The sequence below is a fragment of the Perca fluviatilis genome, chromosome 6, assembly GCF_010015445.1.
Source record: "Perca fluviatilis chromosome 6, GENO_Pfluv_1.0, whole genome shotgun sequence".
Taxonomy (NCBI): domain Eukaryota; kingdom Metazoa; phylum Chordata; class Actinopteri; order Perciformes; family Percidae; genus Perca; species Perca fluviatilis.
Genome location: NC_053117.1, coordinates 20,152,586 through 20,168,675, shown reverse-complemented (window position 1 = coordinate 20,168,675; position 16,090 = coordinate 20,152,586). Strand labels below are relative to the sequence as shown.

At 39.4% G+C, this 16,090-nt stretch overlaps 2 protein-coding genes across 3 annotated transcripts; one reads left to right on the top strand and one right to left on the bottom strand.

Annotated features, from left to right (window-relative positions):
* Window positions 1–516: 516 nt before the first annotated feature.
* On the bottom strand, window positions 517–6,679 carry LOC120561472 (rab5 GDP/GTP exchange factor-like). 2 transcript variants are annotated; one of them, XM_039804633.1, is made up of 9 exons: window positions 6,512–6,679; window positions 5,170–5,356; window positions 4,577–4,704; window positions 4,044–4,195; window positions 3,877–3,946; window positions 3,641–3,776; window positions 3,457–3,551; window positions 1,743–1,999; window positions 517–1,643 (listed from the first exon to the last, which is right to left on the bottom strand). In XM_039804633.1, exons 2-9 carry the CDS (start codon window positions 5,325–5,327, stop codon window positions 1,230–1,232), a joined length of 1,410 nt encoding a protein of 469 aa, XP_039660567.1. In that variant the 5' UTR covers window positions 5,328–5,356; window positions 6,512–6,679; the 3' UTR covers window positions 517–1,229. The 2 variants fall into 2 exon arrangements, with proteins under 2 accessions (XP_039660567.1, XP_039660566.1); XM_039804632.1 differs by having other exon boundaries at window positions 6,307–6,677.
* A 2,297-nt stretch (window positions 6,680–8,976) lies between these two features.
* cfap251 (cilia and flagella associated protein 251) lies at window positions 8,977–16,008 on the top strand. Its single transcript, XM_039803462.1, has 20 exons — window positions 8,977–9,450; window positions 9,599–9,739; window positions 9,921–10,030; window positions 10,122–10,230; window positions 10,783–10,863; window positions 10,964–11,041; window positions 11,130–11,171; window positions 11,306–11,529; window positions 11,643–11,819; window positions 11,901–12,145; window positions 12,263–12,414; window positions 12,628–12,804; window positions 12,899–13,083; window positions 13,194–13,308; window positions 13,836–13,999; window positions 14,093–14,183; window positions 14,888–15,031; window positions 15,123–15,351; window positions 15,505–15,633; window positions 15,734–16,008. Exons 1-20 carry the CDS (start codon window positions 9,295–9,297, stop codon window positions 15,856–15,858), a joined length of 2,874 nt encoding a protein of 957 aa, XP_039659396.1. The 5' UTR covers window positions 8,977–9,294; the 3' UTR covers window positions 15,859–16,008.
* Window positions 16,009–16,090: the final 82 nt, after the last annotated feature.

The window sequence follows — 16,090 nt, the reverse complement described above, 5'->3', positions numbered from 1 at the left end:
ATGAATAGAAATCCAGCTTTTTCCCTTCCAAAGTGCAGTCCTATAACCACCAAATAATTTACAACCCTTAATTTACAAGATTATCTTATTACTATAAAATGTTTAGTAAGTATATAAGTATTTAGCTATGGTATACATTGTTGTATGGTATACAACAATGTAATAATATAAGCAATTGGCTATTTAGCTGTTAGTAGTTAAGCAGCGAAATAACATTTTCAGTATAAGTTTCTCTTGACTTATATTTAAGAGTTTCCTTTAAATAATTCACCAATATTAAACATCAATGTCAACAAAACCTTCCTTCCACTTACCACAGCACCTGTCAAACGATAAACACCAATGTTTACACTCTATTTTCATTATCCAAGAACACATCAAAATCAGTTAAGCACTGGATTAAACATGGTAATTTAACCTGTTTGACTTTGCAAACAAGCACATTCCTAAAACCTAACTCTAGACCAAATGTTTTTTTGTCTGCTCAAAAAATCAAGAAAAACACAAAAACACAAATGAAATCATACAAGTTTACTTTAATATAATATTGGATACAATAATTGATCATAACATAAAACCCTATAAATTCTTCAAAAACATTTTAACAGTTGGAAACATGCATACCTTCTGCACACTAACACAGAAGGCAAAATGTGTTACAAATTGTTTTTGCACCAGCTATTTCACCTTCTAGGCAGTTGTTGGGAACAGTTCCACAGCTCCTAAATACACCCCCTGATTTGTAGTTGTCTACAAGTACCATCTAACATTTTCTCCTGTAGCATATTTCTTTATTTCACAGCAGTCTACATGAAGGCACATTATTAATACACTGTTAGTAAAAAATAGTGAATATTCAATAAGCACTCTTGAAGTGTTAGGTGATGTCTCCAAGTGATGTGTCCCCTGAGTGCTTAAATATAAATTTTAATCACATCTGTTTCCATAAATTGGAATGTATTTCTAATGGCCTTCATCCTCAAACAGGATACAAGGGCAAATCTTCATCAAAGTCATTAAAAAAAACTCTGTGTGCCCTGTTATACCAAATGAAAAAAGTTTCCTTCAAGAAGTTTTCCTTCATGTTCAACAGCTTACCAAGCTTTCTGTGATCGGAACGTGTGCAAGTGTAACATTAGAAATATAAATCTTTGTTTTGCAGCCTACATAAGTTAGTGCTGATGATTTAAAAGAGACAAGTACCAGATTAGGTGTTTTTCTTGATATAGCTAACAGTCTGTAGCTTGTGGACCTGCATGTTGATCCGTAAAGGCCAGCACTGACTCGTCTTTCTCGTCCCCTTGCGGTGATGCATCATGAGATGAGGATGAAAAAACCTGTGAGATTTCAGCCTGAGCGGTTATCTCCTTTTGTACTAGAGCAAACTGGGCTGTTGCCTCATCCAGTTGTGAATGAACAGCTTTGACCCACGTCTGTAGCTGCATGTTGAGAGCATCCATCCCTTGGTCCAGCTTCTCCTGTCTGCCTGTTAGCTCCTCTAACAGATGTTGTGCGTCACTGGCAACCTGCTGCCTCTTTCCTTCACGGGGAGCACGCTGACGCAGCATGTAGCCCTCAAACTCCTCTGGACTGAGGTTGAGTGCTGGTCCATCCAGCTTATCAATGAAGGCCACTGCACAAGACTAAAACAGGGTACAAGAGCAAAGACACGAGTGATCAGCTGGTCTTGTTACACAGCATCCTGTGGTGTACGCTGGATGATAACTTTGCAATAAACTTACCAAATTTGTGAAATAGTAGCCGCTCTCTCCTGCCATCAGACTGTGAGGGAGACCAAAACGTATCACATATTGCATGTTGGAGTGTAGGCGAGGTGGATTGGCCTTCAGCACCACATACACCAGGCCTGACAGGAAGTCATCAGCATTAGCGGGCTCACTGTTTGAGGTTGAGAGCGCTTCAAAAACGTGCTGACTGCATTTGGACACACATGCAAGTTTATCCTGAGGTGCTCGTTTGGCATCCATTTCAATTATGGCTGTTAAGTAAAACAGAGGGCAGAACAAAATGTCAAAGACTAGCATTTCAGACCTTTCAATAATGTTTACAGTGCATGGGAAACACTACTTTCTCCCATGAGCTTAAAGGAATAGTTCAACATTTTGGGAACCATACTTAGATAAGTTAGGTAAACTTTATTATCCTCGTTGAGGGCAATTTGTTTTACAGCCAGCAGAGAATAAAAGACAGCAGTACACACACACACACACACACAACAACACACACACACACACACACACACACACACACACACACACACACACACACACACACACACACACACACACACACACACACACACACACACACACACACACACACACACACACACACACACACACACACACACACACACACACACACACACACACACACACACAAATATTCATACGGAGCAAATTACATCAAGGTATTAACAAGACAAATAGTACCAGGGACAAACAGGGAGCTCATAAGTCTCTTAGTCCTACACCTTGGTACTATGTACCTGCGACCAGATGGCAGCCTGGTCTCACAGAATTCCGTGAAATGATCACAAACTGTGATGGTGAAAACCGCATTATGTGATGGTGACACAGAATGTGTGAAAATTCCGTGTGACCACCACGGAAAACAATGCCAATGTAAAGTCAATGAGAAGATGACGTAGCATTAAGAGCGACTGCGGTAGCGAGTAGTATGAAAGCCCAAAAATCTGCGTAGGGAGGTTGGTTGGGGTGGTGGATGGGTCAAACACAGGTCTTTCACCCAGGAGTCAGGGGGATCGTGTCCCGCTTGTCACGTTTCCTAAACCCAACCGGCGCTTTCTTCTTTTCCTAAACCCACCCGTCCTGTTGTTGTCCCGCGTGTCATGGAAATGTAAGCCCACCCACAACCTTTTCCTTAACTTAAGGGGCTGTGTTCATTTCACGGAATTATTCCGTGGGCCCACAAGTTGGGACAAGGGGTGACTCGGGTCAGCGAGGATAGCTATGGCCTTCCTCATGGCTCTGGCTCTGTATAGGAGTGATAACTCCTCAAAGTTTATCCCTGCAATTTTGCCACATATTCTCACAATGCTGTTTAGTCTGTGCTTATTTTTTTAAAGTGAGGGACCCAAACCAGCAGATAGAAGAGAAAGTTAAAATAAACTCTGAGGAAGAGCTCAATACCACTCTCATGTCTGTCCGTTAAATATAAGGCCACAGCTAGCCTGCCTCTGTCCAAAGGTAATGCAATCTGCCTACCAGCACCTCTAAAGCTCACTAAGTAACATGTTGTATTGCATTTGTTTAATCAAAAAACAACAATGTACCATTTTACGGTGGACTATGTAGGTTTATAGTTAACCATGAGACGTGAGCATAATATTCATCCAACTCTACTCCAGAAAGAAAATAAGCATATTTCCCAAAATGTCGAACAATTCCTTTCAGTACTGAAGTTGTGAATCACCTGTTATAGCAGGCAGAAACGGGTCGGCTGTGACTGCAGTCTTTTTATCCGGAAAAGGTACGCTCAGCATCTGCGGGGTGATCCAATTCAAAGATCTGCAAAGTAAAGACATTGGTGTTACACAGGGCTTTGGGTTAGAGGTTTTGATTAAATACAACACAAGTGACTTGTATACAAGAGTTACCGTATCCTTCTCTGGAGAGCCAGATCCTTCTGTTCATCATCACAGCTGTCATGGCAGAAAACCCATTTGTGCAACCGTGTCATTATTAATTTCTCTACATGCTCCATTATTTGAGTGACCTGAGCCTCAGGAAAACCTGAAAATAAAATATAATATATGAAACAACAACTCAAAAGTCATGAATATTTTCATGTTTTCAAAATAAACAGCCCAGCGTTGAAATGATCTGTACTCGCCGCTAAAATATTCAGCAAAAGACTGGTAGAAATCCTGCACAAGATCAGACAGCTTCTGTACCGGCAGATCCTGTAAAGATGAAGAGAAGCTAGGATCAGAACAGCTCTGACATATCAAAGAGAAATTATAAGAAGAGTCATGTTAATCATATACAACAGATTATTACATGGTACGCCTCCATTGTGTTGAGGAAAGCTGTACATCGAGACTGCAAGCGCTGGGAGGAAGGGCTCTTCAGTATCTTCAGGAAACCAGTGAAGTCCCCGGGCTCGAGGCTCTGGTAAGCTTTCAACACATTTGCATGGCTTTCAGAAGACTCTAAAAAGGGACAAAAGGTGGATGTTATTCCAGATAAACAAGGAAACATGTTTTAAAACTGAAACATGATACTCAAAACGGCTCCATTTGTTGAAACACTGACTACCAAGTCAATGCATTTGGTGAAATAGTGAATCAATGGGGAACACAGAGGCAAAGGTGCAAAAATCACCACAGATACTTGGTTGTGAACCTGCAGGGGTAACGGCACTACACGACCCATAAATATGCACCCTATCTGTACATTAGACAATGAGGGAAAACACCTGCTATTGTCCAGATGTTGTTGTCATTACATGACTGCACCTTCAAATCATGTGCTGAGGAGGTCTGACTTGATGAAAACCACAGAATCAAAGAACACAAAGCAAACCAAACTACCTTGACGTTTAGGAGGTGATGGACTGCCCCAGAAGAGTCTTCTCATTGTGTTAATTCGACGACCTTTCTCAGTGCTTTTCTTCACTTCAAATTTGGAGAAGGTGAGAGGAGTTCCATCATTGCTCGGCCTACAAGGAATGACAGCATTAGAGATCCAAATCTAAACCCAGTGTAAACAAAAAGCACTTAAGTTGCCTCAAGCTGATAGTTAGAAGACAGTTGTATTAAAAGAGAAAGTTCTAATAAAGCATTTCTGACTGGAGTTCATCAATCATTACTAAATATATGGATCAGCAATTATTTCATTGTTTATGTACGTAGTTACCCTAACATATCCTGTTGGTACTAATATTAACTTCACAAATTCAGTTTTATTTTCTCATTGATATGTATAATAAAAATGCATAGCAATGTCCTCCAATGTCTATTCAGGTAATCATCCATTCTATGGTGTAACTATGATGTTACATGACTCCATCTACACACTAACACAACTGTGTTGATAACATACCAATGTCACCACAGCTGACAGAAATGTCAGGATGTAAATGCTCCTTTGAGTCTAAAAGGATTGCTATAAACAGCGGGTTTACCTTGTGTCTTGCCTCGAGGCTCCAGCTGTTCGTGCTTTCTCTCTCCAGCACTTGGAGCAGAAGCCTTGCCACGCAGGGTTTCCATAATACCCACAGGCGTTCTTGCAGAGAAGCTCCTCCTGAGAAACTCTGATTCCTCGTTGCTTATCTGTCCACATTGTAGAGCTCTTCCATATACTACTCCAACCTATTGGAGATAACATTGATATTTCAACCAATAATTGCCTTTCCTTTGGATAATTGTCTTTCCTTTAAAAGGCAACTCAGTGTGTCCTGCATTGTGACTGCAGGGACCTAAATCTCATGTTCGCTATAGCCTGGTCGTGCTTAACTTGGCACATAACCTCAGGCATCTTTACTGCAGAAAGTCAAATAGGGCAAACAATGCTGCAACACAGCACATTAACACCCAGGAACACTTCTTTCCCATGTTCAAAACGTTAGGATTGCAATATGTGTTGCCATTAAGAAGATGGTAATTGTTATTTTGGTTAAACTGGTTTAATTTGAAGTGATGTCAGATTCTGCTTCAATAAGAAAACTAGCTACTAGCTACTTTCATAAACAGCAGAAAACTAGATTAAAAACACTCGGCAATTTAAAATATAGTGTCGTGTATATTAATAAGTCTACTATGTAAATTACCAACTACGACTGTTTTAACTGGTGAAGAAATGCTAATCATGTTAAGGAAATGTTGTCCAATCATTTCCCAGGTTTCACTGACAGTGAGTTTATCCTTTCTTCCACTTTCCTTTAATGTCCTTCACTAGCTCTTTCATGTGACAGATATAATTCTATTCAGAAACGTTTTCACAATGTCTAATACTAGCCTACATCAAAGCGACATCTAGCCTAAGAAGCTGAACGGAGTCTCCTGTTAAACCTCAGGGTAAATTCCCTATTAAAAGCTCAATAACAGTTTATGAGCTCGGCAGTGCTGACTATCGTCTGAGCAGTCAGCTGAGGGGATTGGAGATAAGAACCACCGGCTAATGTTAGCTAACGTCGAGTGGCTAAAGAGGACACAACTATTTAACTATTTCAGTTAAATGTACAAACTAATTCAACGTTTCTATGAGTTAAAAAACAAACATACAGAATGATAAGGTCCCAATAATTGAAATGCCTTCTCACCTGTCAGCTGGTGAAATCATAACCAATAAAGCAGTCGCTCCTTATCGGAGTGTTTTTTTTTCCCCCTTCCGGTTTCTTAACAGTCACAAACTCGTCTTAACTTGTACAATGAGAACTATAATTCTTCAGACCTCACTCAGTGAGATGTTGGTACAAAAGTATGAAACTGAGGTAGCAACAATTAACGAAACGCAGACCGACTCACTTGCTTTCAAACCTGTGCAACCGGAAAGCCTTTTGGAAAAACAAGCTGTGAAGCTAGAAGTAACGTCAGTAATCGACACGGTGTCGACTTTTCAAAGCAAAAGTATCGAGGAAAGATGCACCGATTCCCCGCTTAAAACACACCAGAATTACGTGCCCAACACAAACGAGGCATCGCCACGTCTCCCTCGACCAAATCCTGTCATCATAGCGAGTATCCTCACGTCTGCCGGTATATAAATATATTTTATTTTGTACGTCTTTCCCGGAAGTATTCATATGCTATGGAGTCTGCCTTGATGCCTTTACTTGTCGCTCGTGGGGTTGATGCGTTCTCTTAATACATCCATGGGTTGATGGCATGGATGTATTAAGAGAACGGTTGATGGTTGTCATGAGAGCATATCATGGAGCATATATCCATAGACTGTATATTGTCTATGAGCATATCATATGCATTGCCCTCTAGTGCTCACAGTGTATAACCACACCCTTGTCTGTCATGTGAAAGTTGTATTTTCCAATGTCATAACCGGAAGTATTACTATGTGTTGTATCTAGCTTGGTACTAGTGGAGTGCAGTTGTAGTTGCTCACTGTGACCATACACACTATTATTGGCACGACATAAAGCTAATACAAATAATGTAAGCCTATGTAACAAGGCTACCAAAATAAGCCTACAGATGTTTTCGGCTGCCTCCGTTTTCAAAAAGTAGTCTGTCACGATGGCCGTCGCCTTTTTTAACGATGACCCTCGCGTTGCGCGTACGTGTAGCTCTACGGAGTTTCATCATGGATGTATTAAGAGAACATGTGTTGACGGTATTAGAATCACATGTTGTTCACTGCCCTCCAGTGGTCATATTGGGGAACTACAACATTTGTCAAATCAGCGTCTGCAATAAGCCCTCCGGTAGATACTTTTGAAATACACTGACCAAACCGAAACGAACAAATGGAAACGACATATGTTAACTGTTATCAAGGGTTGACAGCCTCTGTTAACTTCATATTATTCAGTGTGTGATTGATAGTGATTGATGGGAATATAATATGTTTTTTTTAATGTGCACTCTCTTATCAAATTGCTGTGGTTTTATTTAAAAACAAATGTTTTGGGTGTGCATTTATTTACCTTGGTTTTAGTGGTGTGGGGTTGATTTAGTGTCCAGGTTTATCTACATGCTGTAATCATGATAGAGACTTGGGTGAGGATTGATGGCTTCTGGGCAGTGATGGGTGCATTCAATATCTTTCAGCAATGTGGGTTATCCCGCATATTATCATAATACATTAATGTAAGCACATCAGTCTGTCCGTATTTGAAAGATGGATTTTTTGAAAAGAATCCTATCCAAGCCTACATTACCCGCCGCCCTTAACATTTGTTAAAAATGGGTCAGGGTCACGGGGATTTACTGCCCTCCAGTGGTCATATAAGGAACTGCATTCGTTAAGTGTCGTCAATGCTGACATTACAGCATAGTAGCTCTTCCGGTAAAGATTTTCAAAATACAGTGACCAAGCTATATGATGAAATCACGTTTATTGTCTTAGTGTTCACAGTTTTAGACAACTCCAAATTCTTGGTATTATGGATATTATTTAAGGCTAGGCTATTATAATAAGTAATGTTAGTGGCTAAATGTTAAAGTTATTTGTATAAATGATGTATACTTTGTTATTAGATAAATAAAGGATAAGCTAATGCCATAAGCATTAAACATCAAAACTAAGAAGAGTTGACACACTGTGAAAAGTGATGTTGAGCTAAAAACAGTGTATGGCTGGGAATTTGAGGTTTTAAATACCCGAGAAGGTGTTTACATTCAACAAGTACACACACATTGTATAGAATTGAAATACAGACTGAAATAAATAAACCAAAATACAATTAAAAGATTGAAGTAATACAAAAAAACCCACCAAAATAAAAAAGAATTGTTCAAACAGAAAGCAAAGCAATTTCTATGTCATTCCCACTGCGCTGCCTCTGGCAAATATTTTCATCGACTTTGTATTGTATGCAATCGCTGCCACTAAAATTGGCCTTGCATTCTGTCTGAACAAACAGTTTGTTAGCCTGGTATGGTTTTGCTGGGCCGCTGACTCCTAACTTGTGTATTTCTCTATGACCCTGGTAGTTCTCTAACTACTCCACATACAGTACTTAGTTCAGATAATATTGGACTTTAGTAAATTACCAAATCAATCTGAAATTAATCAAATTACAAACCCACATAGACAACCTGCACTGTTCCGTTTGCTAGGTTGGTCTTGTGAAACTGAACCTAAATTTAAACAATGCATTATATTTATGGGATATTTAAATGGTTTGCAAGTAAAATTTGTTTTTGCAAAGCCAGAGCCAAAATTTTGTATTATTAATCGTGCTTTAAATTTGAAAGGCTTAACCGGAAAGTCAGTATTAAGTTTTAAACGCGTCACTCGTCTTCCACGCTAAGCGGTAACTAGGCAACGAGACGCTTCGCAGGAGCGAGCTACATTATAGAGATTGTGTTTTTTCATACAATAGACCAGTTAAAACTAGCTAAATAGAAAGGTTGGTTTCTTTCGAGATTTGAATGAGGCCAATTGTACAAAAGCTGGTTATGTGTTTCTGTTGACTTAATTGCGAAATTTAAGTTCCGTTGTTCTAGCTACGTCAGTCTACTCTCTGGCTAACAGAGACGTTAGAAGAGACTCGACAGAACAAGGGGGAAAGCTCTATGAAGTTATTCAAAAGAGAAATTAATTACGATACGTGAAGTGTTTGGACATTATGTCAGATGCTGAAGCAAAGGATGAGACTTTAGAAGTTAGGAGAGAAGAAACAGAGGCTGACATACTCAAGATGACTGGGCAGTCTCAAGTCTACACTGCAACCGGGGACACACTTTTCCCAAAGAAGATAAATCATACTAGGACACATGCATTGGTAAGTATGTATTGTCGAATGCGTTCATGTGTACACAATGAGTACTATTTGTATATTGATCCTCAAAACACATTTCCTTCAATAAAAGAGTCATCTCAGAACTTCCACTGGCTCATAAGAACACTGCAATACTTTGCTCTCCCTTCAGTCACTAGAATGGGTATTTGGGATGAATCCTGCTCTTCCTGCCTTCAGTCTGCAAGAACACGATCAGCTGGTGGTCCTCTATGCTGGAGCTCATGTTGGGGTCATTTACAATCACACCTCAAACTCCCAGCACATACTTCAGGTAAAAATATCCAGGTTTCGACATATTCTTGAGGAATATGTAATGAAATGAAGATGCGATGGCGTCCTTTAGATTAGGTCAGTGGTATGAGTGATGTAGCTATAGATATCTGTTGATAGAAGTAACATGAAAGTTGCAGTGTTGATTCAAATAGCCTACTGTATTTACTCAATCTTCTCAGGGTCACTGCCGCCCCATCTCATGTTTGTGTGTGAGTGAAGACAGACGCTGGATTGCAACAGCAGACCAGGGGCCGAAAAGCACAGTGATGACATGGGACTCTTACACTGGGTAGCTCTTCGTTCTAGATGTATTAAGGCCTTTTTTTTAATGTATTAACCTTTGATCTTGATGGTAACCACACAAATGATAAATATTCCAGCATTCCTGTGCAAACATTGTTTGATTGCCACCCTGAGGGGGGTGTCATTGCAATGGCATTTTCAAGTGACACAAAACACCTGGTAACCCTCGGGGCGGAGGAAGTTCAAGTGAGTATGACAGCAATTAAAAAAAAAAAAAAATCAAGTAAACAGTGTTTAATCAATATAAAATAGAGACAAATTTATGAACTGTTGTTTTACCTAGTATCACCTTGTGGTCTTCACTCATGATGAATAGGAAAAAGGAGTTTGAATTAGTGATACTTTTTCTCTCTCAAGTGAAAGTCGAGACTGTGACACCACCAAACACTGTATGACTTTCTGTCATTTTAAATGTAAGAGCTCCAAAAAGTGTCTCTTGATGATGTAAGAGTGTAGGATATGTATCCATATATTTAGGATCTTTAAACCTGTCAAGCTTGTTTTGTGTTTTTTAGGATGAGAGTTTAAAGCCCTTTTTTAAATTAAAAGAATTTAAAGTATAACCTTTTATCAAATGGTAAATATCTCAGAACTGCGCTCTTTCTAGCTAAAACCTTACAATACCAGGTTCACAAACCACCAAACAGCTTAGATGATAACTATTTCGTACTGGATATGACAATATAAAACATGTCCTTCTATTTACAATCTATTAACCATTTCACAATTGATTCACAGTGTGTGTGCATTTGGGATTGGACAAATGATACAGATAAGCCTTTGTGGTTTACTGAACTCAATCCAGAACATGATTTCCAAGTAAGTCATTTTTGTCTTCTTTTAACATTTTAAAGTCACCTAACTGTATAGATATGGCATTAAGCAGGTCAAACGGTTCAAATGTTGGATTGTTTTTCAGAATTACATCATTTTTAATCCAAATGATAGCACTCAGCTGCTCAGCAGCAGTCAAAGCCAGGTGTTATTTTACAGCAGGGTAAGTCCTGCTGTTTCTTTTTTATTTAAATAGATACAACAGCCAGTATGTGTATGTTTATTGCAATAATCATCTGATCTTTTTAAAGGCCCAGGGAAGTCTGCAATACTCTGCCCTGAAGATTAAGAAGGTAAAATTAATTATCAACATTTTGCGGTATCGAATTGTCAGAAATGTTTCTCTTTTTTTAATGGCAATGGGTTTTTGATAAATATTTTACAATGTTTCAACATTGCCGTTTCTGATGCGTCTGGTTATATTCAGTCTCCTCCAGACTCTTTTCAAACTGTCAACATGGCTGACGGGTCATTGAGCAAGTCTGTGTTTCACTGGAGAAAGCCTGAGATCCTAACAGCAACATCAGCAGGCAGTCTTGTGGTGTGGGATGTGATGGAAGACTTAGCTGCAAACCAAAGCCTCCCCAGAGATAGAATCAAGCTCATAAACCTTCAGAACGATCCGATCACCGCTCTCACTGTAACTGACAGGTAGCCAGAGAGAGAGAGAGAGAGAGAGAGAGAGAAATATTCATATTGTTTTATAACAGTGTCGTGTATTTATTGCTCTTTAATCTCTCTTTGTGTGTCGTTTGACATCACAGATGTATCGTGACTGGTGACACTCTGGGCCACATCAAGTTTTATGATGAAAAATTCATGCTTCTCACTTGGTACAGTGAATTCAACCTGGATGCTATTGTTTCCATTTCCTTTTCCAAAGAGTGTACAGAGGGATACCTGGAGGACTGCACTCTGCAGGCAAAACCATTAATCATCAGGTAGAACAAATGCAATCTATTATGTCTTCAGTCTAAACTGTTATGTGCATTTTAGCCAAGATAACCTCTCTTTTTCTGCAGGAACTTTGTTGTGTCTACAGTCAGATCCACAGTGGTACATGTGAATACACAGAATGGCATCCCTCAGATCCTGCTACATGAGGATTGTGAGCCTATACATGCAGTGGCCTGCCACCCAAAACAGCCAGTTGTGGCCATGGGCAATCAAAGGGGTGTTTTAAAAATGTGGGACTATAACAACAAAGTGATGATCTGCAGCAGGGCCTTCGAGACACACATTCAGTGTGTCACTTTTGACCCTCAAGGTGAGCCAACATGCTTGCTGACTGTCTTTGCAACAAACAAATGTTGCATATGACCAGTGTTACCCAGCTACTGCATGAATTTGTCATGTAAAGAGCTGCCTTGTTGTCTTTGAATAGGATTATACCTGGCAGTTGGCTTTGGCAGTGGAGCTGTTCACATACTGAATCCCAATACTTTAAAAAGTGATCCAGAGGAGTGTTTCCATTACACGAAAGACAGCATCCATCACATCACTTTCTCTACAGACTCAGAGTATCTTGCCACTGCGGTGAGCAGGTTCCTTTTTGATTATCAAGTGTAGTATTTTTGAACTTAGTTATTGGCAACAGTGATTCTGGACTGGAGTTTGTGATATCATGTTGACCTTTTTTTAAAGCTACCATTATGAAATAAAATATGTTTGTGGCTATGATAATGTATTGCAAATCTATATTTCCATGGTTCCATTTCCAAGACGTTTTATTTCTTTGTTCACTCTTAGGATGCCGGAAAAGCAGTGACGGTATTCCGCTTGCAGACTAATAAAGGCTCTCTGCCTCGTTGGGCATATATGGGCAGATACCACTCCCACTACAAGCCCATCAAAGACCTTCTTTTTGGGGTTCACCTGGACAGCACCCAACCCAGACTGCTCTCTCTGGGAATGGACCACCAACTGGTTAGTCTGCTTTGTAAAAGTTGTAGGACTGTGGACTAGTTTGTTGTTTTGCGATACAGTTTTTTTATGCCACACACCTCTCTGTGAATAATAGGTGGAGTATGATCTGGAAAACAGTGACGTGAATAAGCTTCTCATCCTAAGCTCAGAGCGCATTGAGCAAAGTGCTGTGCCAATGGGCATGACTTGGTATCCTCCTCTTACGGCAGAGCAGTTTCTTCTCGTTGCCTCAGACCAATACAAGATGAAGCTTTTCAACAGCACTACCAAGATGTGCAGGTCGGTGAGATACTATAACAAGATCAGATTGTTTGTGAAATATATTTCTCTGACTGTTGTCACCACAAATACTCAAAAACATTATTACATGTGTTTTAAAAAAAACCCAGAAAGACTGTCCTTGGCCCAACACATGGCTCTCCCATTAAGAAAACAATGGTCCTTCCCATGTCAAGAGAACCTGAAAAGAACTCATATTACCTGGCATACATCACAGAGGACAAGGTCGGTGCTAGAATTTGTTTGTAGTATTTTATTAAGTGATTGGTTTTATTTTGTTTGTGGCATTTTACCAAAAAAAACTGCTTCATAAAAATAAAAATGGAAGCTCTGTCTCAAAGAAGTAATTTCTTTAGTCACAATGCAGTCTGCATGGAGTGCTGCTCGGGTGTGTAGAAAGTGTGTCCAGTAATTTATTACCCTAAGAAAATATGCATTTGACTTTCAGTCTTTTATTAACATAAACACACAGCCACAAGCACTTGGTTTTTTTTTCTGATTGCATGATCATCTTGCAGTTGTCAGCACCTCCAGCCCTGCAGTACAAATTGTGCAAAGCTTTTTTTCTTTTAATTTCTTTTCTTTTAATTTTAAAAGTGTCCTCTGTTGCTTGTTGCTACAGTGTTCAGTTGAGAGTAAAGTTGGCAAATTGGATATAAGAATAGTGGTAATTCTATTGAAGAAAATGTTTTTTGGTAAGCAGACACAGTGATTCACATTATTTCTATAACAACTAAGAGTTTTATTTCCAGGTGGGTCTCCAGATTTTGCCTCTGGATGGGAACCCCTACAAGTCCAACGCTCTGATCTGCCATCCAACGGGGGTGTCCACTTTTGCTTGCTCGTACGATGGCCTATTTGTTTTCACTGCAGGAGGGTCTGACTGCACTGTCCTGTCGTGGGAGATAAGCCTAAAGTAAGGTTAAATAGTACCAACCTGAGAACCAGAGGAAATGCATAAGTGTGTGACCATATTTTCTGGAGTTAATCTCTCTTGTTGTGAGTGCAGTGCATTGGAGGCAGCAGCTGCCTTGGGAGGCAAGGACCTTGTGCCCTTTTACGCTCTTTTAGAGGGAGGCAGAGATGGAAAGTTCTACAGGGTCAGTTAAATGTTTTCCTTGTTTCTTACGACTGCTGAACAGCCACACATTATTCCATTAATTTAAAAGAAGAAGCATGTGTCCTATTACCTAGTAAGTAGCCTAGTGTCTAAATGTTATTATGCATTATGTTAGTTTGTATGTTGATTTACTTAGCTTTAAGAATGTTGTTTCTTGGTTTAAGTCATTTTTCAGGAATATTTGTCCTGTGGTTTTACTTATGTGTTAGTATTTCAGGGTGGTGTTGTAACATAATTTCTCTAAACTGTGAGTTTTATTGAGCCTTTGTATTGGTAAAGTACCCTTATGTGGTATAACTGGATCTTATTTTATACTTTTATTTATTTACCTTTTACATCTGTTTGTTTGATGGTGAAGATGAAAGGTTCAGCTTTGAAACATTACATTTTTATTTATGTTATTTTGCCTACCAGTACGGTAGCATTTCCTTAATTGCCACAGAAATGTGAAACACTATAAAGAATTGGAAGAGGTGGATAGGTGACTGGCAAAATCTAACACAATTTACAAATGATGTCTACTTGCTATTGTACAGCATTGCTCATATTCACACATATATCTGGATTATACAAGGCTACGAGATTGAGATATTAGCTTTTACTTGCATTTCTCCTTCAGTTATGAGTTTACCAGTATACAATTTTAATCACAAATTCTCAGTTTTGGAGCTTTTCTGTTCTTAGGAGATGGAGGACTTTTTCTATTACTGCCAAGTCCGTCATCAAGGCACTGACTCAATGGAGAAACGACAATCGTCTACCAAAATCCCCCTGTCAGAGGTTCCCTCTCTAATGAGAGCTTTGGCCTACTTCCCTACTGAGCAAGAGGTACAATGTGTGTAAATCAAGCGACATTTTTCAACAGAAAATGTCATGACAGTAAAAACATTACACAAATTGTTTCATTATATTTTACCAGATAGAAGATATGCATAATGAGGTCAAGTTCAGCAAGTATGCAGAAACGGGAAAATATGTGACCGACATCGACCTGGAGGAGTTTATCAAGCTGTATGTCAACCACCGGCCAGCATTCGGCATCTCTAGCAATGAACTTGTTCAAGCTTTTCACATCCTTGGTGACCGTGATAATACAGGACAGCCTTTTCTGAAGAGACATGAACTGCTAGAACTTCTACAGGCTCGAGGTTCGCTGCAGGCTATTCAGTCAGAAAATGATTTTTATTTGTCAGTAATACTACTGTCAAATTACTGTTCCTGTTTCTAAATGCAATGCTCATGTTATTGTCAACATGACACAAAGTCCAACATGTGCATCATTTTGACATTATCTTTGACAGGAGAACATATGACAGAGGAAGAGGTGGCAGAGTGTTTCACTACACTGTTAGGCCTCAATGAAGAGGATGAAGACGAAGCAGGAGGAAGAGGAGCGGAATGCTCTGAGCATGACATTGATAAATCTGACAGTATGTAAAAGAAAACTCACTCACAAACCATAACCTAAATATTCACATAACAGCTGAAAAACATCTGTGTGTGTGTGTGTGTGTGTATGTGTGTGCGCAGGTGGCGATTCAGAATATTCACTCGAGTGTGCGATCCCAGATGAGATATCGATAAAGACATTTACAGATCACATCCTGGGCTTCCCATCCTCAGCAGAGCAGAGTGGCAGGTCTTCCCCTCCATAGTGATGAAAGCAAGGAACTGTCTGTTAGTCTTAAGAAAAGTTGTGTTGATGACGAGCCCTTAAGGTTTCTTTCCATAACATGCCCTAACAGAAATGCTGGAATTTGCTTTAATTAAAAAATATGATGAATAAATATCAATATTAAGTTAGATCATTATGTCCAGCTTTGTCACATACCGCATATAAAATGTGTTTTGTAAGAAGATCAAATTGAACAGTATTTTCCATTTGAG